Source organism: Nothobranchius furzeri, chromosome 4 (genome assembly GCF_043380555.1).
Source record: "Nothobranchius furzeri strain GRZ-AD chromosome 4, NfurGRZ-RIMD1, whole genome shotgun sequence".
Classification (NCBI taxonomy): Eukaryota; Metazoa; Chordata; class Actinopteri; order Cyprinodontiformes; family Nothobranchiidae; genus Nothobranchius; species Nothobranchius furzeri.
Window position 1 is genome coordinate 3,254,993 of NC_091744.1, and position 27,854 is coordinate 3,282,846.

The 27,854-nt window shown below is 40.3% G+C and overlaps 1 protein-coding gene across 2 annotated transcripts in view; it reads left to right on the top strand.

The window, feature by feature from the left end:
• Nucleotides 1–27,854, top strand: part of LOC107391070 (zeta-sarcoglycan) — a 547,146-nt gene that overhangs the window by 250,998 nt on the left and 268,294 nt on the right. For both annotated transcript variants that reach the window (XM_070550008.1, XM_015968123.3), the window contains exon 2: nucleotides 7,669–7,878. In XM_070550008.1, coding sequence (XP_070406109.1) covers nucleotides 7,669–7,878 — 210 coding nt within the window. The remainder of the gene's footprint in view (nucleotides 1–7,668; nucleotides 7,879–27,854) is intronic.

The window sequence follows — 27,854 nt, forward strand, 5'->3', positions numbered from 1 at the left end:
TTTACAATCGGAAGATAAGCACAAGAGAAAGGTGTAGGAGACTATTTTCATTTTAAGCCTGCAAGAAAAACTGAAAGAGATCGATTATGATCTGAAACAAGGTTTTAAAAATGCTTTTTCCGTGTTGCACACCTTTAAAGGTTAAAGTAATTTAACAAATAAAACTTTTGATGAGGGCTTCATATGACCTGTTTGTGTTGGTTACCTTAAAGCAGGTGTGGGGAACCCTGGTCGTCGAGGGCCGGTATCCTGTATGTCTTTGCTCCAACACTTCTGATTTAGTGGTTGATTCACCAGTTCAGCAGCTCATCAGGCTCTGCAGAAGCCTGTTAATCTCCTGCTGATTTAAATGAGGTGTGATGAAGCAGGGTTGAAATTAAAATCTGCTTTATAGCAGCCCTTGATGGACCAGGGTTCCCCAACCCTGTCTTAAAGGCTGATAGATGATCTAAAATCTACCTAAATTACAAAATAACAGAAGTTTTATTTGATCTTTCACATAGATTCCAACTACAGTAATTATACACTGAATTTATTGTGCTGGATTTCCTGTAACGAAAGTTTATCCACAATCATTTCACTTTGATGAGGGGAAAAAAGATTTTGCCCAAACAGTGCGATGTTAATATTTTAATTAAATAAATATGCCTTCAGCACCAACCTTCCTGCTGCAGTTTAACTAATGCTACACTCTGACCAATATTCAATTCATAAATGCCACGTTCAGTCCCAACGCTGAAGTACTCAACATTCCTGTGAGATGATAGTGTGGATAAGGAAAGATCTTAATTGTTTGATAGTAACCAATCCTTTCATTCAAAAACATCCGACCGTCCACCAACACGTCTCATGCAGCACAAATCAGACATGTGTGCATCTTAACTAAATCCTGGTATGGATTTTACCTGTGAAATACATCCTTGTGGGATCTGATTTACTTGCTACAAATCCACCCAATTACAGTTCTCTTCATTATCCACCCTGATGAACACGTCCAGTCCGTCCTCGTCCTCCAGCGTGCACATATATCGTTCGCATTGCCAGGCAGCACACGTGAACATCTCACTTCCAGTGTCCTTCTATTGTTTGCAGAGCGCTTCAAGTTCAAACTGAACTCTTGGAAAATTCACAGAGAAATACTACAATGGCACATAATTAAAATATTTCTAAAACGTATTTGTTTTTGCAATTGTTAAACTAAATGATCTATCTTGAGAGTTGAATCGAGAACTATTGCCTGCTTGGGATCAAATTTGTCACTCGTGCTCTTTGGGGGATGATTGTGAAGGTTCTTGTGGATTTTGAAGGTGGAAACAGAAAAGAAAAAGTCAAACTCAATTTACTTGATGAGGAAACAGAAGCTCAGGTTGTAGGTTCGATCCCGGCTCAGCAGAGAATGCTGCTGTTGTGTCCTTGGGCAAGACACTTAACCTGCTGGTGGTAGTTGGAGGGACTGGCGGTGCCTGTGCTCGGCAGTTTTGCTTCTGTCAGTGTGTCCCAGTGCAGCTGTGGCTACATCGTAGCTCACCATCACCAGTGTGCGGATGTGTGAAAAGGTGAATGAATGATTGTGTTGTGAAGCGCCTTGGGGGATTGTAGAACCCTATAGTTTCCATCCAATTACAGGCCCTTTACCATTTGATTTCTGACTTATGCCAAGCAAAAATAAAAGAGTTGATCTTCTAATATGTAAAACTAGTATAAATGTGTTTGCATGTTCATAAATTTACAAATCAAACAAACTATCAGATCACATTAACTTCAACAAGTCCATCATTAGGTGTTTGTGTGTTGATGTTTGTTTTCAGACGGTTGTGTTTCTCCCTAGCATCCCTTAATATCCCTTAACATGGCACGTTCCGACTGGACAAGAATTCATAACATGAGAATATTAAAACAGAATCACTCAGGTGATTCAGCAGTCACATTCCAGCTTTCCATCATTCAGGATTCAGTTCTAGAGAAAGAGCTACGGAACGGCCGTCTGGAGCGAAAACTCCAGAAGCCCGGAGCATTTTTGGCAAGCTGCCAAAACCCCTGCTAAAACCTGCCTACTGCTGATACGGCAAACGGTTCCTGTAGAACAAAGCTGATATTGTTCCGACTCCCTAAGAGTCCTTCTAGACGCAAACGGTTCCATCCATCTGTTGTGACCTGGAAAACATCTCTGGACTGAAGAGTCGGTACTGCGGTCATTCTACAACCTCTGTGCCAGAAGTCATCCGACCTCTCTGACATTCTGATCCATGAAGAGGGTCTTCCACAGGGTGAGGTAGACACACAGATAGCGTCTGATGCCTTTTTGATAAGAATCAACTTCATAGCTTAACGCAAACCGAATTCTTCCCTTTTTACACCCAGAACTCAGTTCTTCTAGATACGAAAGTTCTGATAACCTCACATTCACATATAGTCACCATACATAACCTTCCATCCACCTAGATTCATCCATCCACAGTAATATTAGTTAACTTGTCGTGTGTTGAATTGTTTGGAAAATAAATTCTTACTTTTTATAAACCTGACTCTTTTCTTGAATCAACACGAAGTGTTCTACAATCCCTGAATAAACAAAGAATCCTATAATCTTCTGATTAAACATCCAAAGACCAAGCAGGTTCATGTTCTTTTTTTTCCCTCAACTTTATTTTCATTTATTGACATTAAAATAAAAATACAAAACTAAATTGCTAAAAGCCAAAATGAAAAAGGGGACAGAAAGAAGAAAAACTTATGTTATCTGCCCCTTTTAACTAAAATAACATTAATACAAATGAAACAATCACATGATTCTTAAAAAATTAGAACAATATAGTTTCCGGACTGGCTGGCCGACACAACCCCAACCCATGAACCGAAAAAAAGAGAGAAAACAAGTTACACAGAAAGAAGCACAAAGCTGTACACAAATATACCTACATATATACACATATGCATACACAGACCCATTCCCCCTTTCCCCTTTTTTATTTCTTTTTTTTCTTTCACCCCCCAACCCCCCTCCTCTCACGCGTTTATGTAACGATCTATATAAGTTCATCATTTCATTTTTTATCTCTTTTTTGAAAGTCAATATTGTTTTTGCATTCCTGATTTCAGTATTTACTTTATTCCACATTTTAACTCCATATATGGACACACAACGCTCCTTTATGAGTATCCTATGTCTAGGTATATTAAATAAGTCGTGTCCTTTTAAATCATATTGGCTATGTCTTTTTGTAAATCGTTTGATTAAACCTGCAGGTGCGTACCCTTTGTTTGCAATAAACATAAATGTTAAAATATTGTAGTCCACCAGATCATAGAAATATTCTATATTTATATAGAGTATCACAGCTTATTGGTCATAAGTAAAGGTAATGTATTAAGCTTAAAAGCACTACATTCACCGACTCTACACATGCATTCTTCACCTCTTCTACTCACCGTTATCTAACCGTGCTAAGTCACCAACCTCACAAACACAACCTGTTTATGTTGTGTCTAACAGGCTTAACTCAAAAACAAAGCAAACCTAACCATCAGTGTTAAAAATCTGATATTCTTCATTGGTTTCCATGGTGATGTGGCTCTTTGTGCCATTGTTTTTTTTTATGGCTGTCAAGGTATTATGTTAATAAAGTTAGGTCTTTCTGTGGTCCACCATGGGATTGAGTGATGATCCTGCTGTCAGTTCAATCTCAAAAGTGCATCAGAAGGAAGGGGGAAGGAAGGATGGATGGATGTAGAGGAAGGAAGGAAAATAGATTAGTTAACTAAAAGATGAAAGGCAGACAGAAATGGAATCGGTCAGGGAAGCACCAGGAGGGGTAAAGGAAACTGGGAAAAGTTTGCGATTTCCAAAGTGAAAGGAAATAGATTTTATTGATCTTTCAAAGATAACTTAACAACATTTTTCTCAACAAGACTTTCTTTTCAATAAATGTTCATTAGGTGGCTTTTGTTTGTTCACCTGATGTTCCTTTTTGATACATCCGTCATTAACCTCTGAATCCCTGAATGGCTGCTGTAGAATGACACTTCTGCGAAACAGCAACTGCCAAAAAATGACCAATAAAAGCTTTTTATATAATTAAAAGTGTATTTTATGATTTACCGACAACCAGATAGGTGACACAAAAGACACAAACTCTGGAGTACAGCGACGTGTGACTGATTAGTGCAGCCAATAGAAACATTGAGGGACTGAACGGTGACAGAAGAGGCCACACACAACGCAAGACCTGTACGATGTCATTCTGTTAACTTTTATCATCAATATGATTAGATCTCTGACCAACTTCTTCTTGTTGTTTGAGACATTCAAGAGCTACACACACACACACACACACACACACACACACACACACACACACGTGCACGTTGTAGACCTATTGATTCTCTCTGTTTATGCTTGGAGGAAAATGATGAGCATTCTAGGTCACCACAGAAAACTCCAGCACTCACACTTGAAACATACCAGCTCGGTAACACACACTCTGCTACTGCACATGATATTAAACTCATCCATAAATCCTTCCAATTCCCAACACTAAATCAGTACCATGGAATTATTCCCTTCACATCAACACGGAATGGTCAGAACCCTCACCAACGGTGTCATGCACTGTGAAATGTAAGCATGTTTTTAGTCCATGAACCTTTTTAACAAACATTAATCCGTTACTCTACTCCACATTAATTCATGTTCCATCTTCAGACTGTGCTTGTTTTAAAATGAACTGAATTACATTTAGATGAAAATGCTGAATGTTTGTTCTACATGCACATTTAGATCAGATTTATCTTCTTTAATCCAGGAACAGTGCAACATGCACCATATGGCGTGCCTATAATTAAATCTGGTTTTATTTATTTTATTGTACCTATTTATTTGTCAGCAACTACTCTCTTTTTTTAGCTTTTAAATCAGCAATCCAAAGGTTTTATGCAGATAGCACCCTCTAGAGGCAGGACAATGTACTGCACCTTGAGCCCCTCTCCCTACTTACGTGATTATGGCTGGAAGCAACACCTCTAGTTCGTGATGTGCACCTCTAGATGTCCAGAGTTAAAACCCATTGTTTACTTGTCCATAAGAAATGTCACCAACTCTGCATCAGTCTAGGTACTTCCTCAGACGCGGACATGTAAGGGGATGTGTAACGCTATTGGCTAATGCTGAGCAGTGTACAAATCAAATTGCATGGGGCTCTATGAGACGGGAGCAGGCTGACACAGTACACGGTAACACTCTGTTTGCAGAGAGACATTGAGTGGGCTTAGCACCAGGGCTGGTGCCTATCTCCAGCGGTCAATGGGCAATCAGGCGGGGTACACCCTTGAAAGGGAGCCAGTCCATCGCAGGGCAACACAGAGACACACAGGACAAACAATCACGCACACACACACACTCACACCTAAGGACAATTTAGACAGACCAATCATCTAACAGTCGTGTTTTTGGACTGTGGGAGGAAGCCGGAGTACCCGGAGAGAACCCACGCATGCACAGGGAGAACATGCTAACTCCATGCAGAAAGATCCCAGGCCGGGAAGCGAACCCAGGACCTTCTTGCTGCAAGGCACCAGCTCTAACCACTGTTCCACTGCGCAGCCCCTGCCATGGTTTCATTGGAGGAAAATGTATTTCCCTTTCAATGACATATTTGCTCTCATTTTAACGTTCATGCATGAAAAACTCCAACAGTTCCATGAACCTGGTTCGGGAAACTTTTTTTGTTTGTTTCTGTACTTCCAACTATTTAACAGTTAAACTGTCTGATTTTAACTTTCTGTATAATGAGAAAGTGGCCCCCTGTGGAGAAAGAGATGGCAGGTGGATATTTTATTTCAACTTCCTCTGAAAATAGAAAAAAGAAAGATAAATTTCAGTTCAAAACTGCATCCGATTTTTTTCCCTCTACAAGGCAAAGTAATAGGGACAATTATTGGTTCCCATCAAGACTTGTTGGTGTCATCATGTGAAGCTATGTGGAGAAAAAAGTATCGTTTGGGGAGAGAAAAATCAACAGTCGGTGAGGTGCTAAGGTCACGCAATTTGAGCAAATAAAGAAATTGTGTGTGTGTGTGTGTGTGTGTGCGTGTGTGTGTGTGTGTGTGTGTGTGTGTGTGTGTGTGTGTGTGTGTGAGGCAGAGACAGATAAAGACAGCGAGAAGTGCTGAAGTGAGATAGGAAGTGAATTAAGGAGAGTACGGGGAGGGAGCAATAGAGACTTTAGGTATAGAGAGGAGGTAAAGGAGAGTGAAAGAGTTAGATGGACAGAGATAGCAGTGCCTTGCAGCCAGTGTCCATATCTCTCACCGCCACTGACTCCTCGTGCTGCACTACAACTAATGGACTCTGTCCTCCTCTACTGTCTTATCTCCTCTCTCTCTCCCTTTTTCTACCCTTCCTTCCTATCTCGCAATACTCAAAGCTGCTCTATCTTTCCACTTAACGGCTTCACCTCCATCTCATTTTTATCATGCTTCTGCTATCTCGCTCTCAAATGCTTCCAGTCTTTCCCTCCTTCTCTTCCATGTTTCTTCTTATCTTTTTACATCCATCTCTCCACCACGGCAAAACGCCCCAAACTTTACGTTCTTCTATTTTTGAATTATCGTTGGATACGCTGAATAAAGTGTAGTTTTGGGACATTTCATCGCCTTATTCAATCTTAATCCATGAAATTGCTTTTTTGTTGCCGTTTAATAAATCTTTATAGCCTCTTAATATTAAATACTTTTAGTTTCACTAATTTGGATCTGGAAGATTTGCGAATTACTTTATGAGAATGTCCACAATGACTTTAATGCAGCTGCTGCTCTTCAGTCTTCTGCTCTAATGCCAGACTTTTCCTAACTGAACCAGATTCTATATGCTTCTTGTGCATTTTTTGTACAGACAGGTGTGTTTTAGTGAAGGATTTTGGCTGTGGTAATGCAATCTGTCTAATTTTCTCACAGAATGTGTATTTTGCGGGAATTACAAAAAAAAAAGAATGCATTCCCCCCCCCCCCCCCTTACTCCATTTAATATAATGCTGACAACATTTTATATCATCCCTGTTCCTTTATCATTTTGTGTGTCATTGACTCTCATGTAAATGTTTTTTTTTCTAATAAGCCTAAATATTTTAATTGTTTTTAATATGCTGTCTGAGTTCCAGTCACAGATTCAATGCTTAGTTTTTATTGTTTGCAGCTAGATTGCATATTTTACACACACACACACACACACACACACACACACACACACACACACACACACACACACACACACACACATATATATATATATATATATATATAATATTAAAAACATTTTATGCCTATTTGTGACACTTCAAGGCTGTATTGATTCACCCCAAAATGATTCCTCTGGACATAACACACATAAAAAGTATTTATCTTTCTGGCTTTGATCAGAATTCTGGCAATAAACGGGTGAAATATCAGAAACGCACAAATGTTTTATTACATTTGGGAAAACAGAAACCAGTGATGAAATTTATGTAACAAAATGGAACTTATGAACTATTGTATGAGGAAACTTTTGTTTCCATATTTTTTGGTGTACAAGAAGTAAAAACGCTATAAAATTTAAGGAACTAGGCATGTCAGTTCATTTGTTTCCATTTGTCAGTAATTTATTATTTTTTGTTTGTTTTTATTCTTCTCCAGATGACCCAGGAGCAGTACATCCTAGCAGCTCAGCCAAACCCGCTCCACCAGCGAGGAGCTTCCGAGTGCAGTGGCCAGGTTTACCCCGCAGTCGGCATCTATGGCTGGAGGAAGAGGTGCTTGTACTTCTTCATCCTTCTACTTCTTGTCACCATGATTGTCAACTTGGCGCTGACCATCTGGATCCTCAAAGTCATGAACTTCACACCGGTAAGAGACGTCTGGATAGATGCTGTTAAAATGCCAGGATGTTTCACGAGATGATGTTTACATAAAAAATAAACACCCCTTCCCATTTTAACAGGTTTGTTTTTATGAAATAAACAAAGTGTATTTATTTATTTAATTTACATTTTGGAAATTAAAATTCTTTCTAACAATTGTGTCTTCTGGTAACCTAAGGAGGTTGGAGAAAAACAGTTATGTTGGAGGCCTCGAGAGTTAGATGGACTGGACCAGTTGGACAGTTCTGTGTGACTTGCTAGATTTTATCATTCATACTGAGACTCGCATTTTGTCACATTTGCTTAATTTGATCTTAAATGTAGTAAAATAGGGCAAAGTCAGTGTGAAATCATTCTTATGATCTTTGACTGTTTCTGTTTCGCTACAAGGCTGCGAAAACTAGTAGCTGCGCCATTATTGATTATACCAGAGGTGTGGACTCGAGTCATTATTTTCATGACTTCTGACTTGATAAAATCTATAAAGACTTACGACTTGACTCGGACTTGAACGCCGGTGACTTGGCACTTGAATGGACTTGCGTCTGTTGACTTGATGATGACTTCAGCGTACTTGATATTTGATATTTAGCACAAAAGTGGCACAACATGGACAAAAATCATAAATCATGCTTCGTTCTGGGTTTGATCTGAATCAATTTCAGTAGCACTTTCTCATTGTTTGAGCAATTAAATTAGGCTTTAAGAAGCATTATTTCTGGAATTATTTTTATTATCATTATCATTAAATTGAAGTTGGACAGATGACTTGATTATGACTTGAAAATTCAAAGTTAAGGACTTGGACTTCCAGATCTTTGACTTTGGACTCAACTTGGACTTGGTTGTCTTTGACTTGGACTTGACTCGAGACTTGACTGGAAAGACTTGTGACTTAATTGTGACTTGCAAAGCAGTAACTCGGTCACACCTCTGATAACCGGTATTATGTTGCAGTGAGGATTAGCTACACATAATAATTGATCAATAAGATGTGATATTCCATATAAATATGAATCATCAATCTGATTGGTCTTTGAATATTTGATTTAATTTTACCTTAGGTTCTTTGAACTATTCAGGGAACACACACGTCATATTAATTCTGATAGAGCCAAGGATATAGTTTATAAAAATGAGTCTAATTCTATTTCTCTAAACTAATGATTATACATGACAAAGTATGAATGAAAGGACAGTTGTACAAGATAACAGACAATGAATGAAATGATGGAATGTAAGCTAGATGCTTATGTAGCAAAACCTTGTTAAGTATCTGAGAGATTGTGTGATGTCTGGGTTGTGAAATCAGTTTGACCCTATGGTTTAATAAACTAGAGATTAATAAGAAAACCATCCAACACCATCGTGCAGAGTCTACGATAGCCCTTGGTTCATAGTAGCTCTTGAACCGTCTGGGGAAGAGGCATTATAATGGACAAATTCCTTTCCACAAACAGAAAAGTATGACGTTTTGGACACGCCTTAAAAGCAAATGAACGCTATAATTGCATTTCAAGTCCATTTTTACACGCTATGCTTCCAAAGCACGTGAAACTCTGCAGTTTAGGTCGGGCCAGACAGAAAGACAAACACAAAAGCAGTGCAAAACCTGTGGACACTTTCTAAATAAAAGTCACATGCAGATAAACATATGTCATTTATTGTGAAACCCCCGTAACCAATAGAAACAGAACATAAACCAGACCATTTTGAATACATGCAACAGTCTTTCTCCTTGCTTGCTATTGTGTAGATTTTGGGACTTTGTGGGACAAGCAGCGTGGAACACTTTCTCTCTGGTTTCGCATGTGAAACGCTTCCGGTTGGAGGGGATCTCATTGGTAAAACACTGCTATTACATTACATGCTGCTTTAATGCCCAGTGGAGAGAAGGGGTTAGACACTTTCTACTAAAGGTCATCTGCAGTCGTAATTCATTTGACATCCATAGAACTCCTGTGTGTAATAGATACCATAAGAAGATAAATGTATCTAACCCTGGCCATAGAGACAGATATCCTCTGTTGTCATCATTAGAGAAGCAGGGAAAGAGGTGTTACATGATATTTCCACAGCATCAAGAACAAAAATCCATTTATTTTCTCCAGATCCATCATGAGGCTCATGTAACAGATGCTCTGTCTTAGCTGAAACTACTGTGCACTTTTCTTTACAGCCAAAAGTTACAGCAGCTTGCTTTAGTTGTAAGTTTTAAGCAACATTTATGAATAAGAAATTAAAAAAAATGTTTTATAACTAGTTTCTCCTGACCTTTGACCTCATCAATTCAGATTTGAATCTTTGAGGAATTAAGTCTCAGAGCCGCTGGCCTGTGCACAATAACTGTGTTTCCATTACTGGAACTCCAGGGTAATTCCTGGGATGGGGAAATTGACCAGGAGATAGGATGACCCAGACCTCTCAGCCCTTTCAGAACTTTGCACAGACGTCAGCATATCGAGACTGCTATTGCAGTGAGTGATGTCACTGATCAGCACCAAAAAGCGTTCACAGTAACATTAATAATATTAAAACATTTATTCTGTCGAAGTATTTCATAATTTAATCAATTCAGAGGATGAGAGCAGCTGTTTGATGTAAAATGTGGTGTTCAATGACCAGAGGAATAGTTGTTTTTTATAGTGCTCTGTGAGAAAACAAAGCCCCGTTAATGCCAGTTGTTTTAGACGACGTGTGCTGATGTCATTTCCTACTGAGTTACAACCAATCAGCATGAGTTAACCAGAGGTTCTGCTCAGCTACGTCACCGGGCTAACCCTAACCCTGAGCATCTTCTCAGAAGGTTTCTGAAAACGGCCGGCCCGGTCAAGTGGAGACACGCACTTGTCGGGAGGTTCCTGTAAATCTACCTTGAAGTTCTGCTGATGGAAGCGCGGCTACTGTCTCATTTTTGGAGCTGTCCTCGTGAAGCCTTTAATAGATTCCTTCTTGTTGGCTCCTCTGAGTTGGGTTTAATCTGTGTTTAGCATGAAAGTGTGCCATTTTATTTCTGCTACCCTCACATAATGCACAGTTAACTGGCTTCTAAAAGCACTCCCAAAAGCCAGGAGTTGGATCCAAAAAGCGCAGAAAAAAATGAATAGAAATGAAAATTACAACACAGCTAATTTAGTTTCTTTACTGGTTAATTAATAAGGATTGGGAAACTTTATTATTTATAATAAAACAATATTTTTAGGGCCAAAGAAAGGTGTTTGTATGCAAATGCTTTGGTGCTGTGGCTTCACAACCCAGAAAACCATTAAACCATCAAATGCCATTCATTATTGATATCTTTAATTTATTTATTCGTTAACTTATATTTTAGAAGAATAAAACCACTTGAGATGAAACCTCGTTTACGAGTGGGTCCTCCTACTGTAGAGAAATGAAATACCAGAAGACAGGCAGTACATTATAGAATTAATAATAATAATAATAATAAGAAGAAGAAGAAGAAGAAGAAGAAGAAGAAGAAGACGAAGACGAAGAAGAAGAAGAAGAAGAAGAAGAAGAAGAAGAAGAATGTTTAGTTGACAAGCTTATTTATTTATTTGTTTTCATTGTTTTGCTAATTATATTACGCTATCAGTGGTGCCCCTGAGAAGGATCAGGTGGGGCCATGGCCACCTTTGTAAGATTGTTGGCCACTCCACTGCCCACCCTAGGGAGGACCACCCCTCACTCACCTTGTTTGATTTATCCAGTATTGCTTGGTCCACTTGTTGCTCATCAGACTATCCTGCAACAGTATACATGTATAAAGTATATAAGCAAATGATGCCACATTTGGGTCCCTTGACCTTTTGGTAAAGCATCTTCACACCGCACCTTGTGTTTTGTGCGGCGGGTTTCAGAATAGGATTTGGGATGAAAGCAAGTGTGAGGCAGCCTCAGCAATATGAGGCGATGTGCTTGAAAACAGGAAGATGTTTCAAATGCTTGCATTTGAAATACAAAAAAGTTCAGAAATGAAAGAATGTCACATAATAAGGAATAAAAAAGTTCTGAGGAAAAGCATGAATTTATACAAACGGCATTACAGGATTAGATTTTATAGTTGATGGTTTTTAATAAATGCAATACCACGTTAAAAAATAGGGCTAAGTATCTGTTTTTAGCATTTTTTAAAGGACTCAAGGGTTGTATGATTTATACAAAACTAAACAAAAACAGCTCCTGGTTTCGTTTCAACTTCCACAAACCTGACGGAATGAAAACATTTCTTTCTTTAACTAGAGTTAAACAAACAAAGGTCTTCTTGGTTGGACTCAATTATAAGACTATCCCTTCTGACTGTCTGAAATCACACAAAATTCCAGAAATGGGGAACATTCAAGTTTGCTGCTTTAATGTGTTTAATTGTTGAGGCAAATAAGTATTTCTAATTTTTTGTATACATTTCGTCTCTTATCAGTTCTATCATTCTCACTTCCAGCGTGGTTGACAGAAGCACACATGGACTGGTGCTGCGAGCCAAGAGGGGTGAAGGAAAGAAGGACTTTGGACGAGGAAAGAGGGTGAAAATAAGAGAGTGTTAGATATGGTTGAGGGGTTTTCTGTCCTACATGTGGTGTATATGTAACATTTGAACATTCTGCCTGGGTTCCTTAGAGACTCTCTGATGGAGTCTATTTCTCTCGTCCATAGAGGAACAGCTAGTGGGCGTTGAGCTGACACATAAAGCCCAGAGCAGGCAGTAAAGCTACACGAATCCCAAATATCCCATCCAATTAACTGCTTTTTTAATTTACAGCACAATTAATAAAACACAATTTTTTAATATTTCTCTCCCATATTTTAAGAAAAAAGACTTTTTATTTCCATAAAATGGTGTGATCAAGGTCTGTTTTTAAAAATGAAGCCCACTCAGGACTCAGCAGGCAGATAATGAGGGAAAATTTGTTTTGTTTTTACAAAGTGTCATGGATTTTATCAATATGTTTATCAATAACCCATTTCCTGTAGTCGAAGAGAAAGGGAGACAATAAGACAACAAGTCAACCAGTTATAACTGTGGCATATGCACGAGGCAAAATGCCCCGAAAACATGGTCACAGAGTTTATTTATACCAAACGATAAGAAAGGAATGAAAGTGAGATCATATGAGAGAGGGAGAGAGAGAGAGAGAGAGAGAGAGAGAGAGAGAGAGAGAGAGAGAGAGAGAATGGGAAGTCGAGTGTGTGTGTGTGAGTGGCTTGTGTGGGTGTGTCTGAATAAGTGAGCATGCAAAGAGGAATAGGGCAATACATATTGCATTCAGTTGATTGAATCAATGATCAAGAATTAATAAACATAAAATTTTCATAAAACAAAGCAAAGCAAAAGTATTGCTAAAAGCTGAATGACCAAGAGACAAGAAGTCACAATCTGTGCATGACTGGCACAGAACAAACATATTCTGGTAGGGGGCATGGAAAATCTGGAACTAGAGTCAGTGACTAAGAGATTATGGGAGGTGTGCTAATTAGCAATTGAGGGTAGGAGTAAGAGGAGCAGAGGGCTAGAGCTGCAGGGACGAACAGGAATATAAATACAACATGACTAAAGAACAATAAATATGGAATAAAGGGGAAGAAAAATCTCCATTAAAATTTAACCATTGCAGCATTGCAGCAAGGTGCAGATCGCTGAAAAAACATTTTGCAATTATTAGTTCTGATTATAATCGGTCACTCTTGGGTTTTTCATGTAGGCTGAAAATGAATATAGAAGATGAAACTCTAGGATTTGAAAAGCCTAAGTCAAGGCATGAGTGGAGACTTATTTCATCCACACTTCCTGTTAGGAAAACGCTTCTGAAAGAGACGTTGCCTGGCAGACCGAGAGGGCGGCACTGAGGCAGTGATAGACGGCACCCCCGTCAACTCCCCCGCGTGCGCTGTCAGAGTTTCTCAGTCGAAAAAACGAGTCGTTAACGAGCGCGTGCACGCAAGCATACTGTACACTCACAGTAGACTTACCACTCAGGAGAAGAGCACAGATTCTGCAGCATTCTGGAGGATTTCCTGGCAAATGTGATCATTAGATGAAAAGGGGAAGAGAGCGTTTTTTTTTTTTTTTAAGGAAGCAAGTGGCTCAGGGCGCCAACATGTCACATCGGCAGGTGAGTGGCTGAGCCAGGGAGAGGTGCGGCTGCCTCACCTGGAGACCGGTGCAGTGCAGCCACGTAGTAATTTGCTGACGTCACATTTTTCAGCTTAGCCACCAGCCACAGCTGATTCTGAATAAATGTGGAGCAGAGTTTTAACCTGAAGATGAAGATAGAATTATGGTTTTGGGCTGAAATATTACATTTAAAGTAAGTTGCAATAAACTGCCACACTAACGATTACATGTGTACAGCACCATTAGACACTCATCTATGCAGGTTATCAGCAAAAATAAGTTAATGTAGGAGTTACTCGCTCTTTAAAAGGAACTCTGGTTATGAGGACGTGTATGCCCTAATAAGCCACATGTTTTCTGTTGTACCAAACTATGTTGTTAGAAACACACAAAATATTGCTGTTTAATCTATAATATTTAGTAAAAAATTTTACATACGTAAAACGCCATGTTTTCCACACGCAATGCACTCTGGGGGCGATGACGTATATTGGTTGCACTTGGAAGAATAGCTATTGGTGCTAGTGTTTGTTTACGCACTCACCGTATTAATAATTAAGTAAAATGCTGCTTTGTGCTGCTTTTGGATGTAATTATCAGTCAAAGGGCAACAAGGAGAGTGATGTGAGTTTACACAGCTTTCCCACTGGTAAGAAGAGGAGAAAGGAGTGGGAAGATGCCTGTGCACGGACACAAATTCCCAAAAATCCGCGGCTGTGTTCCCAGCATTTTTCTCCTGATGCGTTTGAGGCTTATAGTCGACCATAACTACTTAAAGAGCTCACCGGAGTATAAGAGAAGGTGGAAACTTAATGCTTTACTGCCCATTTCCCCACACAAGTAGCCTAAACCCCCTCGGAGAGACAAGAGACGGTGGACGCTGTCCTGAGCCGACAACCCACTCCTGCAGCTGTCGCTTCTGTCATGTTCAGCGAACCATCGGACACGCCATTCGTCACGAATGAAGCTGAACATTCACCTCTCCCGTCAGTAAAACAAGCAGTAAGCGTTGCAATACAGAGTTCTTCAAATTTATAATATCTGCAAAAAATGATTAAAGTTGTTTCACTGAATATCCTAATCATCTATAAAGTACACGACAACTCTGGATGCTAATATTCTCCAAAATCATTCATAATTGAATACGTTTGATCACACGATAGCTTACCGTTAACTTCTGCTGACAAAAATGCGAGCTCTTGACAACAAACACTCTCCCTCTCGGTTACCATGGAGACACATTTGCCGCACACGCACCACTGGTTTTGTCCTGCTCTCACTTCATCCCGCCCTTCTTGCTCTTCATTTTGATGCTCGTTTTGTGAAACATGGTCAGTGATGTCCTCATTAATGTTTCGCTCTGGTTCAAATTGAAAAGGCTGAACAGATGACATGTTGATGTCGCTGGACAGTCCCTACAGGGTCCCAAAGCCGGCCGATGCAACCGAGGTACAACCATATGACGTCACTACCCAGAGTGCATTACGACGCTAACAACAATGGCGACCTACAAGTTAAACAATTTTAAACAAATTTTATAAAAATGAAGACATCAAGAAGCTTTTTACACCACTTTGATATAACTGATACTAATGTCATCGTCGTCGTCTTCCTCCGCTTATCCGGGTCCGGGTCGCGGGGGCAGCATCCCAACTAGGGAGCTCCAGACCGTCCTCTCCCCAGCCTTCTCCACCAGCTCCTCCGGCAGGACCCCAAGGCGTTCCTGGACCAGATTGGAGATGTAACCTCTCCAGCAGGTAGATCGACCGGTGAATCGAGAGCCTGGCGTTCTGGCTCAGCTCCCTGTTCACCACGACAGATCGGCTCAGCGTCCGCATCACTGCAGATGCTGAACCAATCCACCTGTCGATCTTCCGATCCCTCCTACCCTCACTCGTGATCAAGACCCCGAGATACTTAAACTTCTCCACTTGAGGTAGGACCTCTCCCCCGACCCAGAATTGGCAAGCCACCCTTTTCCGGTCGAGAACCATGGCCTCAGATTTGGAGGTGCTGATACTGATACTAACATTTATCTTTTAAGAACCACAAGGTTTTGTAACCTGGGTTTCTTTTAACATTCATGAATTCACCATCTTGACTCGCGACTGGGAAGGCTGTTGGTTTAGAGCCCAGGAGATAGCAGAGAAGCTAATCACTAGCATTAGCAACTCCACCACACAGCAGAATTCCTTTAGGCTTGTGCTATTTGTGGAGATAGACCATCAACGTTGCAGCGCTAATAGAGTCAGTGGTAGAGTCATGTTGCTGTTATCCAGTCAGAGCAAAGGTGTCCAAAAAGGAAATTAAACTGAATAAGCCGTCTGAAGTTAATTTCTCTATATGTAGACACTCCATTGGGCGCTGGAGAGGGTAATGATGTCTCCACCATATTGGATGGGTTCCTTACTCTCCAAACCAAACTGGAAATATTATTAAAAACAGATCACATAGGATTACTATGGACTTTTCTAGCCTACCTGGATTTTATATTTTAGTTTAATGTTAAAGTTAAAGCCAAAGTCCTACAGTCATCATCGCACACTGGTGAAATTAATCTCTGCATTTGACCCATCAACGCAGCGGTGAGCTGCAGCGGTGGCCGCTCTTGGGAACTATTTGGTGGTTTAACTCCCAATCCAACCCCTTAAAGCCGAATGTCAAGCAGGGAGGCATTGGATCCCATTTTTAAAGTCTTGGGTATGACCCGACTGGGAATCAAATCCCGATCTCCCAGTCCCAGGCGGACACTCTATCACTAGGCTACTGAGCTGGGGTATCATTTATCAAACATTGTGTAGAATCCTTACTAAAACCGTACTTAAGCTCAGCAAAAAATATGTACTTACGCCAAGTAGGTTTGTGATCTATCAAACATGGAGTACGCACAGCTGCACGCAATCTCCGCTTCATATATCAGAGACTATCTACAAATGTTCTCAGCTGCTTTTTTGTCACATCCTGCCCTCACCACGCCCACTTACTGCCATAAATAATCAATGCAAAGTGTCTTGTAGATCTCATGCATATACATAAGCCGAATTGTTGCAGCATTTCGATCACGACCGCAGCTCAAGGAAGCGCTATTTCACAAGCAGAAATTCAGGTACTTGTGGGTGAGGTGCAGAAATGAATGGAAGTGCTTTTGCAAAACAATAAGAGAAAATCCGGAGTGGCACAGCGTTGCTGAAGCCGTCAATGCTGAGTTCTTTAAAGAGATCTGTGGTGGATGTTTTTAAAAAAATGATCCGATAAGGATTCAATCCCCAGAATCCTGGGTGAAAGTCATGCACGCTAACCAGTCAGCCAAACGGAGATCTCCCTCATCCAAGTAGCCAGGGCGCATGATCAATCGGGTCACAGTGACAGGACACACTGCCACAGATGCATGACATTCTGTCTCAATCTGTCCCCCTGCTGATTTTCTGCATTCCGTATTCTGCGCTTCAGGCTGTGTGTGTGTGTGTGTGTGTGTGTGTGTGCGCGTGTGAGTGTGCGTGCATGTGTGTGTGTGTGTGTGTGTGTGCACGTGCGTATGTGTGCATATGGGGGGTCTTGTTCTGTGTGAAAACAAAGCAGTACAAGCGATAATGCTGCAGGATTTCGTAATCGTATCCTTCTCAGCAGCAGCACTGCAGGTGCTCTCCATGTCCAAAATGTGTGTGAACAAGGTCCTTAGTCAACTTAAAGCTGCGCACATTTTTCCGCCAAGTTTTCTTTCATGAATCCCAAAGTTTACGTGGAAAGTTGCGTACACAGTTTTCCGACCCCGTTTTGTGCGTAAGCAAGCTTTATAAATGAGGCCCCTGGTTATTATTTATTGTATTATTATTTTATTTTATTATATTTATATTTTAACTATCATGCCCTACCATATGTCTGATTTTGTCAAAAAGCATAATGTGATTTGATTTTTTGTTGCATAAACATCTTCCTCAGTAGAAATCAATGCACTAGGGGCGACTGGAGACCCATCCAAGAGGGTAGCCTGCTGCCGTGTGTCTACGTATATGATGTCTGTGACTTTCTCCTCCAGCTAACTTGTACTTTATGTCTGAACTTCTCACACAATATGTTCCCACCCGTTCACTACCTTCTGCAGATCACCACCTTATTCCCTAAATGAAATACGAATCCCTTAGAGAGCGGGCCTTTGCTTTCGCTGCTCCTCAGCTTTGAAATGCACTTCCACTGTCAGTATGTCTAGCTCCATCACTTGCACATTTTAAATCCAGCCTTAAAGCTGCTTTCCGGAGTTTTCCCCTTTCAGAAATTATGTATGATTTTTCAGAAATCCGTGAAAGTGATTGTCTCATCATGTACTGTGATATAATGTAAGCAATACAGTATGCCTTTTTTTTTGGCTAAGCACGCCCCCTGCCCCGCAGAGCTCTGCGCAATAGGAAACTGAGCACCGACCAGAACTAACCAATAGCCTTAGACTACCGCTTAGATGCTTCAAATTTAAGGAATACCTTGGCTGATGCAGAGTTGATGAACTTTTCAAGGACAAGAAAGTCTCTAAAATATAAATATATGAGAACACAACATGGCATGAGAATAATACTTGTAAAACAACGTGTTTTTGCTGTTTGTCGGCTACAGAAGAACATTTATAAACAGAAACGTGAAGTCGCCATCTTAAAAAAAGAGAGCAATAGATTTTTTGTGCAATATGCTTCTCAGCCACTAGATGGTGCCATCGGATAAGAGAAATACTCTGGGAAGAAGCTTTAAGTCACATTTTTTTTTTCAGAATTGCTTTTGGACGGTAAAATCTTACTTGACTTTGCACCTGAATTTTTCTTTCACTCTTTTGCTCTTATTCTGTTGTTTTTATCTTGTTATTGCAACCAATTTTTTTAATGTTTGCAATTTAGGCTGAATTCTTGACTTTATGTTTTATCAGCCTGTTATGTATTCTTTGGTTGGTAGGGCTCATTTTAACATTGGTTTTTCTGCTCTTTTGTCTCTTTTTTACATTGCCCACTTTAGTATGTTGAAGCACTTTGGTCAGCTGACATGCTGTTTTTACAGTGGGGAAAAAAAAGTATTTAGTTAGCCACCAATTGTGCAAGTTCTCCCACTTAAAATGATGACAGAGGTCAGTAATTTTCATCATAGGTACACTTCAACTGCGAGAAACAGAATGTGAAAAAAAAATCCATGAATTCACATGGCAGGATTTTTAAAGAATTTATTTGTAAATCAGGGTGGAAAATAAGTATTTGGTCAATAACAAAAATTCAACTCAATACTTTGTAACATAACCTTTGTTGGCAATAACAGAGGTCAAACCATTACTATAGGTCTTTACCAGGTTTGCACACACAGTAGCTGGTATTTTGGCCCATTCCTCCATGCAGATCTTCTCGAGAGCAGTGATGTTTTGGGCTGTCGCCGAGCAACACGGACTTTCAACTCCCTCCACAGATTTTCTATGGGGTTGAGGTCTGGAGACTGGCTAGGCCACTCCAGGACTTTCAAATGCTTCTTATGGAGCCACTCCTTTGTTGCCCGGGCGGTGTGTTTGGGATCATTGTCGTGTTGGAAGACCCAGCCACGATTCATCTTCAAAGCTCTCACTGATGGAAGGAGGTTTTGGCTCAGAATCTCACGATCCATGGCCCCATTCATTCTGTCCTTAACACGGATCAGTCGCCCTGTCCCCTTAGCAGAAAAACAGCCCCAAAGCATGATGTTCCCACCCCCATGCTTCACAGTAGGTATGGTGTTCTTGGGATGCAACTCAGTATTCTTCTTCCTCCAAACACGACAAGTTGAGTTTATACCAAGAAGTTCTACTTTGGTTTCATCTGACCACATGACATTCTCCCAATCCTCTGCTGTATCATCCATGTGCTCTCTGGCAAACTTCAGACGGGCCTGGACATGCACTGGCTTCAGCAGCGGAACACGTCTGGCACTGCAGGATTTGATTCCCTGCCGTTGTAGTGTGTTACTGATGGTGACCTTTGTTACTGTGGTCCCAGCTCTCTGCAGGTCATTCACCAGGTCCCCCCGTGTGGTTCTGGGATTCTTGCTCACCGTTCTCATGATCATTTTGACCCCACGGGATGAGATCTTGCGTAGAGCCCCAGATCGAGGGAGATTATCAGTGGTCTTGTGTGTCTTCCATTTTCTGATAATTGCTCCCACAGTTGATTTTTTCACACCAAGCTGCTTGCCTATTGTAGATTCACTCTTCCCAGTCTGGTGCAGGTCTACAATTCTTTTCCTGGTGTCCTTTGAAAGCTCTTTGGTCTTGGCCATAGTGGAGTTTGGAGTCTGACTGTTTGAGGCTGTGGACAGGTGTCTTTTATACAGATAATGAGTTCAAACAGGTGCCATTAATACAGGTAACGAGTGGAGGACAGAAAAGCTTCTTAAAGAAGACGTTACAGGTCTGTGAGAGCCAGAGATTTTCCTTGTTTGAAGTGACCAAATACTTATTTTCCACCCTGATTTACAAATAAATTCTTTAAAAATCATGCCATGTGAATTCATGGATTTTTTTTCACATTCTGTCTCTCACAGTTGAAGTGTACCTATGATGAAAATTACTGACCTCTGTCATCATTTTAAGTGGGAGAACTTGCACAATCGGTGGCTGACTAAACACTTTTGTGCCCCACTGTAAATGTGCTATATAAACAAACGTGGTATGGTGTGGTACTTCTGATTCAGATGCATCTGAGCATTTTATCCCCTGGGTACGACATGAACGTTTTATTTTTAAATGTGAGAGGAGGAATTGTTCATTTTAAACTTTGAATTCCCAGAGAGAATTCATGTTCTATTTTACATGTGAATCTTCTGTAACAACATATTAGCAGCTTCGGCTTGTCCTTCACATGCAGCTTTGGGCATAATGAGTTCATTATTGACCTACAGAAAAAATGTGGTCATGTCACACAATTGGTAGAAAAGAACCTATAGGCTATAGAGGCAGGTGAAAAAACACTATAATTAGAAATCTTGTGTTAATCTCAAGTGTCAGGCAAATGGGGTTGTAGCCAAACTATTAAATAGTAAAGCTTAGTAAACTTTATAAGCAGTGAATTCTGATAACAGTAGAAACAAGGAAACAGCAGAACATGACGGAAAAAAAAGAAACAAATGCAGTTCAGGCTTCTGCTTCCTAAATCTGTGTTTCAGTTTTGAGTTTTCTTGCAATTTATTGATTTTTCTGGCAACAAGGACATTCTCAGGGTTTGTATACATATTCTCACTGGAGCTCAGAGATCCGGCTATTCAGTCACAATAGGAAAAAAAGGGAAAAACATTGAAAACTCCCCAAACAACCAAATTACTAATACATGTTTTTAACTTTGGATTTATGTGTGCATCATGTAAAACATTAATCTCTCTCTCTCTCTCTCTCTCTCTCTCTCTCTCTCTCTCTCTCTCTCTCTCTCTCTCTCTCTCTCTCTCTCTCTCTCTCTCTCTCTCTCTCTCTCTCTCTCTCTCTCTCTCTCTCTCTCTCTCTCTCTCTCTCTCTCTCTCTCTCTCTCTCTCTCTCTCTCTCTCTCTCTCTCTCTCTCTCTCTCTCTCTCTCTCTCTCTCTCTCTCTCTCTCTCTCTCTCTCAACTGCAGCATTCATAACATCATCATACAGGGTAAACATTTTCTCTAATTTAATTAACTTCTAACTAAATTGTTACGCAACGCTAGAATGTTCTGGTACGACGCTCCAATTTTTTCAAAAGTAAATAATTTAAAAAGACTGACTGATTCTTGCAAAACCTTATTTTTTGTTCTGTCTATTTTTATTCAGTTTGTCTTGTTTAATTTAATTTACATGCCTAGAAACTTATTGCTGACATTGCATTTGTTCAAACCAAGTTTCTGTGACAAATAGTTCTGTTCTGTTCTGCACGAATGCATAAGTTCCCTTCCCAATTATCTCATGTCCAGCTCTGGGGAGTCGCTGCACTGTCACTTCCATCATCATCATTCAATTCCCATCTTATTGGCTGCAGTATAATGAAGGACTTTTCTCAAACTTTTGTTTGTTTAGAGTTTTCAGACGAGATCCTCATTGCTGTTGCTTTTTGAAGAGACAGCTCTGGCAGTAAATTGGAAAGGACAGAATTGAGATTCTGTGTCTGAGAATGAAAAACGGCGAGTGATGAAAAGCTGAATAAGGGTTTGAGTGTGTGCCAGCAATTATACTCCAATTGTTTATGCTGATTGTGTGTGTGTGTTCAAACCTACATGTGTGCGTCTTCATCCAAGTCCTTTGGGTCGTCACTGAAGAGAAATTCAATTTCAGATGTCACTGACCAATCAGTCTGCCTAATTCTCGGTGTGGACACAAGTAGCTGCGGCGCCTTGTGAGTGTGTGTGTTTGCGTGTGTAATGCATGCACAAGTGTGTGTTTTTCAACCCAACACCTGTCTGGTTTGCACTGTTTGTTTCCTTCACAAGATTTTGTTTGTTCCCTTTGTTGCTCTCAGAAATTATGTTTAGAGGTGATGAATGTTTGGGATATAATAACTACTGGTTTACTGAATCTGACTATGAAAGTGGATTTAATTAGAATGTACAGAATTAAAATAAGTTTATTTTAAGTAGAGTAACACTGTCAAACTATAATTTTTAGAATCAGCTGAAATTCATTTAAATCGATGGGATTAAATTGGCTTGCATAATTAGACTTAGACCTGTATTTTTATTTTGCATGAAGATCCAAGATGATTTTTTTAAACTGTATTATGTTTTAAACCACTCTGAATAAAATCACAAAGAAATTATTTAACAATGGCTCGACCCTTAACAACTACATTACCTATCTTTCCTAAGGCCTCTACCTCTTAAACAGGATTAGTACTTTCCTCCTGAACCTTGTTACATTCAACACTTTAGGTTCCCTCTGCACACCGTTGAATGATCTAAGTGCTACATGTGGCAGGTAACAAATTCATTATGTGTATTGTTATCATGTAACAATAACTTCATCGCCTCTGTCAGTGCACCCCAGGGCAGCTGTGGCTACATTGTAGCTCATCACCATCAGTGTGTGAGTGTGTGTGCGAATGGATGAATGATACACTGTAGTGTAAAGCACTTTGGAGTCCTTAGTCTGAGAGGCGCTATACAAGGACTTTCTTGCCCCAATCGTGCAAAGTTCTGATGTTATGTTGGTGTTTCCAGTCCAACAGCAGGTATTATTCTGTGTGTGTAGGTTTTTGGGGACACTGCAGAGTTAAGAGTCCCAACAGCTGCAGTATGCAAAATAAATCAAAAAAGCATCTTGATATATTTAGCTTCCTCTCTAGTGGACCTAATCAACTGATTTAACGGGTTCAGTGAAGGCCTCTCCACTTGAGAAATAGACTTTGCTGTATCCTTGGGACAAGTGAGCAATCACTTGACAAATTAGGGAATAAAGTACTGCTCCGGGTCTGGAGTTCTACTTTGCAATGCAGGAAAAAAAAAAAAAAATTTGTAAGCAGGTTTCGGGTCAAAGAATTTCTGATTTGCATTTGCCAGAGTTAGACAGTTATTTACTTGAGTTTTTAATTATGCATGCAAACCAGTTGAGCTTAGATACAAGTTAAATGGAGAAAAAAAAAGGAAAAGCCTGACAAAAGTTACAGATTTGCTTTAACAGTCAACGAGTTTCAGGGTTTTGAGGAGGTCTTTGGAAGTTGGAGAGGAAAAGGCGAGAGCCTTCAATAAACCCATAGAATAAAGGAAATCGCTTGCCTGCCCTGCCTGTCGGCACACGCCACCTCTGCATAACCCTAACCATCATAAACACATGTAAATGATATAAAAGCTATTGGCATTTTTACATCTTTGATAGATGTGATTATAAGTTGTTTTTGTTTAGTTTTATTTATGGTGGTTTCTGTCAGACTTTGCTGCTCCTGAAAATGATGAGTTTGGAGACCACCGGCATTTCAGTTTTTGGGGAAATTGTGTAACTTGTAATTGTATCCAATCACAAAAATAACCTAACAATGTCATGAAACAAAAAAAAATAGCATATTAATGTAGCTATATTATTATTGATGTCCCAGCAGCGTTTATGATTTAAAGGGTTGAAATGCAATTCACCAAATAAAATTCTATCTTCCCTCATTTAATGTGTTTAGTTAGATTTTTCTTTACACCGATCAATTAAAACTCCAGAGGACTGAGCTTTGTGTGTTTAGCTTAGTGGAGCCAGTTTTTGCAGATAAATCACAAAACAAATCTCAGTGGTCTCTTCTGTTCCACTGATTCCTCACACACAAGGGATGATGGGAACATTTTTCTGTTTGTGTGTAGTGTGCATTTAGACTTAAGTGCTGATTGGTTAGCAATTGTGAGAACATAAAATAAAACTTTATTGTACTTTTTTTATATAAGTTAAATGGGACATTAAAAGAACAGAGAAATCTATCAAAAGAGCCCCCATTGTATTATAAATGGGAGTATAGCAACATAAAATGGAAAATACAAGCAGGAATATAAAAAGTAATCTTGCTGATGAGAAACTTTTCAAGGTCAGGAAACAGACAGCTGTTCTAGTGTGTTCAAAATGTGGAACAAAAGGGACTTTTGGAACATCCTGACCTTCGAATCTTTACAACACAAAGCATACTGTGGGAGTTCATAGGGAAGAAAGGTAAAAAGCAAGGGCGTAGGAACGAGTTTAATATTGGGGGGGACACATTTTGGAAATCTAACAAATCTGTTGTCAATACATACCGTAGGTCAACTTCACTGAAAAAAATACATTAAATGATTATTTCTGATTCTAACGTGTCACTGAGTGTTTCATGCAGGCTGAACATGAACATAGTCTCCTGCCGCTATCTCCTGCTTTAGCTTCTGATAGAAAATCTGATAGACGGTGAAACTCTAGGATTAGAAAAGTCTGACAGATGTGACGCAGGGCGTAAGGCAAAGCCCAGAAAGACAAGAAAATAACTTTTATAGCCCAGTTCACTAACATTCAGTTTTTTGTTTTTTTTTTTTGATCGGGGACCCATGAGCCAGCCAGAAGGGGAGGAGACTTAGGCTCCTTTTGACACTGTAGACCACAACGTTCTACTAAACAGGTTAAAGGCCCTGGCTGGGATTTCAGGTTCTGCTCTACACTGGCTCTCTTCTTATCTCACCAACAGAACATTCACAGTGAAGTCCGAAACCTTCTCTTCAGATACTGCCTCTCTAACATGCGGGGTCCCACAAGGTTCAGTTCTAGGGCCTCTACTATTCACATTCTATATTCTTCCCCTAGCTGGCATCATTCAGTCTTTCCCAGACATCTCCTACCACATCTACGCTGATGATATACAGCTCTATATGTCCTTTATGCCACACCAGTTGGACAGGCTGGCCACACTTGTACTCTGCCTGACCCAGATCAGTAACTGTAGCCTAGTGAACTAGACCAAATTCTTGCTTTGCAAAGTTTGGTCTAGGCACGCTCCACTGGAACCTCAGCAGCTCCTACCAGGACTCTGGCTAGCCAATCACAGCTCTCTAGAGGGGTTTCAAACACATAAAGAGCTGTGATTGGTCCATAATGGTGGGCCAATCATAGTGCTCTATCTGCTTAGTGAACAAATCACAGGGCTTTATCCGCTTTGTGGGCCAATCAGGGCACTCTATATGCCTGGTGGGTGGGATGATGCAACAGAGTGAAACAAGAGTATGTCACGTTCATTGTCCAGTGGAATGCGGAGATCATTTGAAAGACAACGGTAGAACCCGCCCCACAACCGAGAGCCGTCAATGGAGCGTGGCCAGACTAAATAATACATTTATTTAGTCTGGCTTGCCAGGCTACAGTAACTGGCTGTCCAGCAACTTTCTTGTCTTAAATGCTAACAAGACAGAGACCCTGATCGCTGCACCCCCAGAACTTCAGCCAAAAATCGAGCAAGAAATTGCCTCTTTTTGCCCATCAGCCAAGGCCAACATTAGAAACCTAGGAGTTATTTTTGATCCAGCTTTAAGTTTAGACTCACACGTCAAAACCATCTCCCGCTCTTGTTTCTTTCAACTGAGAAACATTTCAAAAATCCGTAAACTGGTTCCTACTGCAGATCTGGAAAAAATAATCCATGCCTTTATGTCATCACGCTTAGACTACTGTAACGCTCTTTTTACTGGTCTCAGCAAAACCTCCCTCTCACGCCTTCAAGCCATGCAAAATGCAGCAGCCAGACTCCTAACCAAATCCAGCAGACGAGCTCACATCACTCCAGTTTTACAGTCCCTCCACTGGCTCCCAGTAGAATATAGAATACAGTTTAAAGTTTTAGTCCTGACCTATAGAGCTCTTAACAACCAGGCTCCAAGCTACCTATCTGAGCTTTTATCCCCACACACCACCTCTCGGAACCTTAGATCCACATCTGAAAACCTCCTGGCTGTTCCTCGAACCAGACTGAAAACCAAAGGGGGCAGGGCCTTTCAGACTATTGCCCCCAGACTTTGGAACAGTCTACCTTCAAATCTCCGCCTCTCTAACACTGTAGAGGTCTTTAAAAATCATCTAAAAACTCACCTTTTCATCCAGGCGTTCCCTCCCTAAATGTTTCAGAATGATGGCTTTGTTCGGGTTCACACCTTCTCTTTGTTTATACTCATGATTTTATTTTCTACGTTTAACACTGCTACTGTTTTTCTGATGTTTTTTATTTGCCCTGATCTTTATCATGTTGTACAGCGCTTTGTGATTTATGTCTGTGAAAGGCGCTCTATAAATAAACTTTTACTTACTTACTTACTTACTTTTACTTACTTACTTACTCCCCATTAGCCGGATCCAGGTGATTACCGGCCAACGTGGACGTTTTAATTATAAAAAAGCTGTTTATGTGTCAGTAGTGTTTTATTTTTATTTAATAATATGAATGTAGGATATATTTTAATAATATGAATGTAGGATATATTTTAATAATATGAATGTAGGATATATTATCTTATTCCTATGGGTAGAGATGTGTAAACAGATTTAATACCAGACTAAAACTGTGAATATTCAGTCTGAATTGATCTGACTCTCATCAGAATATTTTTAACTACATCAGCCAACAATGCTGACCAACAATCAGAAAAATCTGTTTGTTTCTGACAGAATGAAAAAAAGAAATAATTCACTTACAACAACAGCTGGAACTACATTCATTTTCAGATGGACAAAAGAAACAAACAGTGGCCAAAATTGCAGTCTAAATGCACCAGAAAGCAGAGTTTAACACTTATTTTTCTAATATTTCTAAGGAAGCGTGTACAGAATGTAATTTATTCTTAAACCGTACTGCCCAGCCCTACTTGTAATGGGATTACATATATTTAACTGTGTTCACTTATTATTACATTCAAATCTTCCTCTCATCAGCAACCTAAAACCATCTCATTCTTCACTGTAGCACCTACCTGCACCTCAGCAGGTCTGGCTCTCCCTGTCTCACTCTCAGCTGGTCTTGCTCTCCCTGTCTCACTCTCAGCAGGTCTGGCTCTCCCTGTCTCACTCTCAGCAGGTCTGGCTCTCCCTGTCTCACTCTCAGCAGGTCTGGCTCTCCCTGTCTCACTCTCAGCAGGTCTGGCTCTCCCTGTCTCACTCTCAACCGGATCCTGCTGAACTTCATCTCTAATATAAAAACAGTGGACAGGAATAAGGAGTAAAAATACTGTTGGACGACTAGTGCAACATTAAAATCATGGTTGTTATAGTATTATTTAGTCGTATTCACTTGTTATCATGCTCGAATCTTCCTCTCATCATCAACCATCTAAAACCTCACTCCACTGTAGCACCTACCTGCACCTCAGCAGGTCTGGCTCTCCCTGTCTCACCCTCAGCAGGTCTGGTTCTCCCTGTCTCACTCTCAACCGGATCC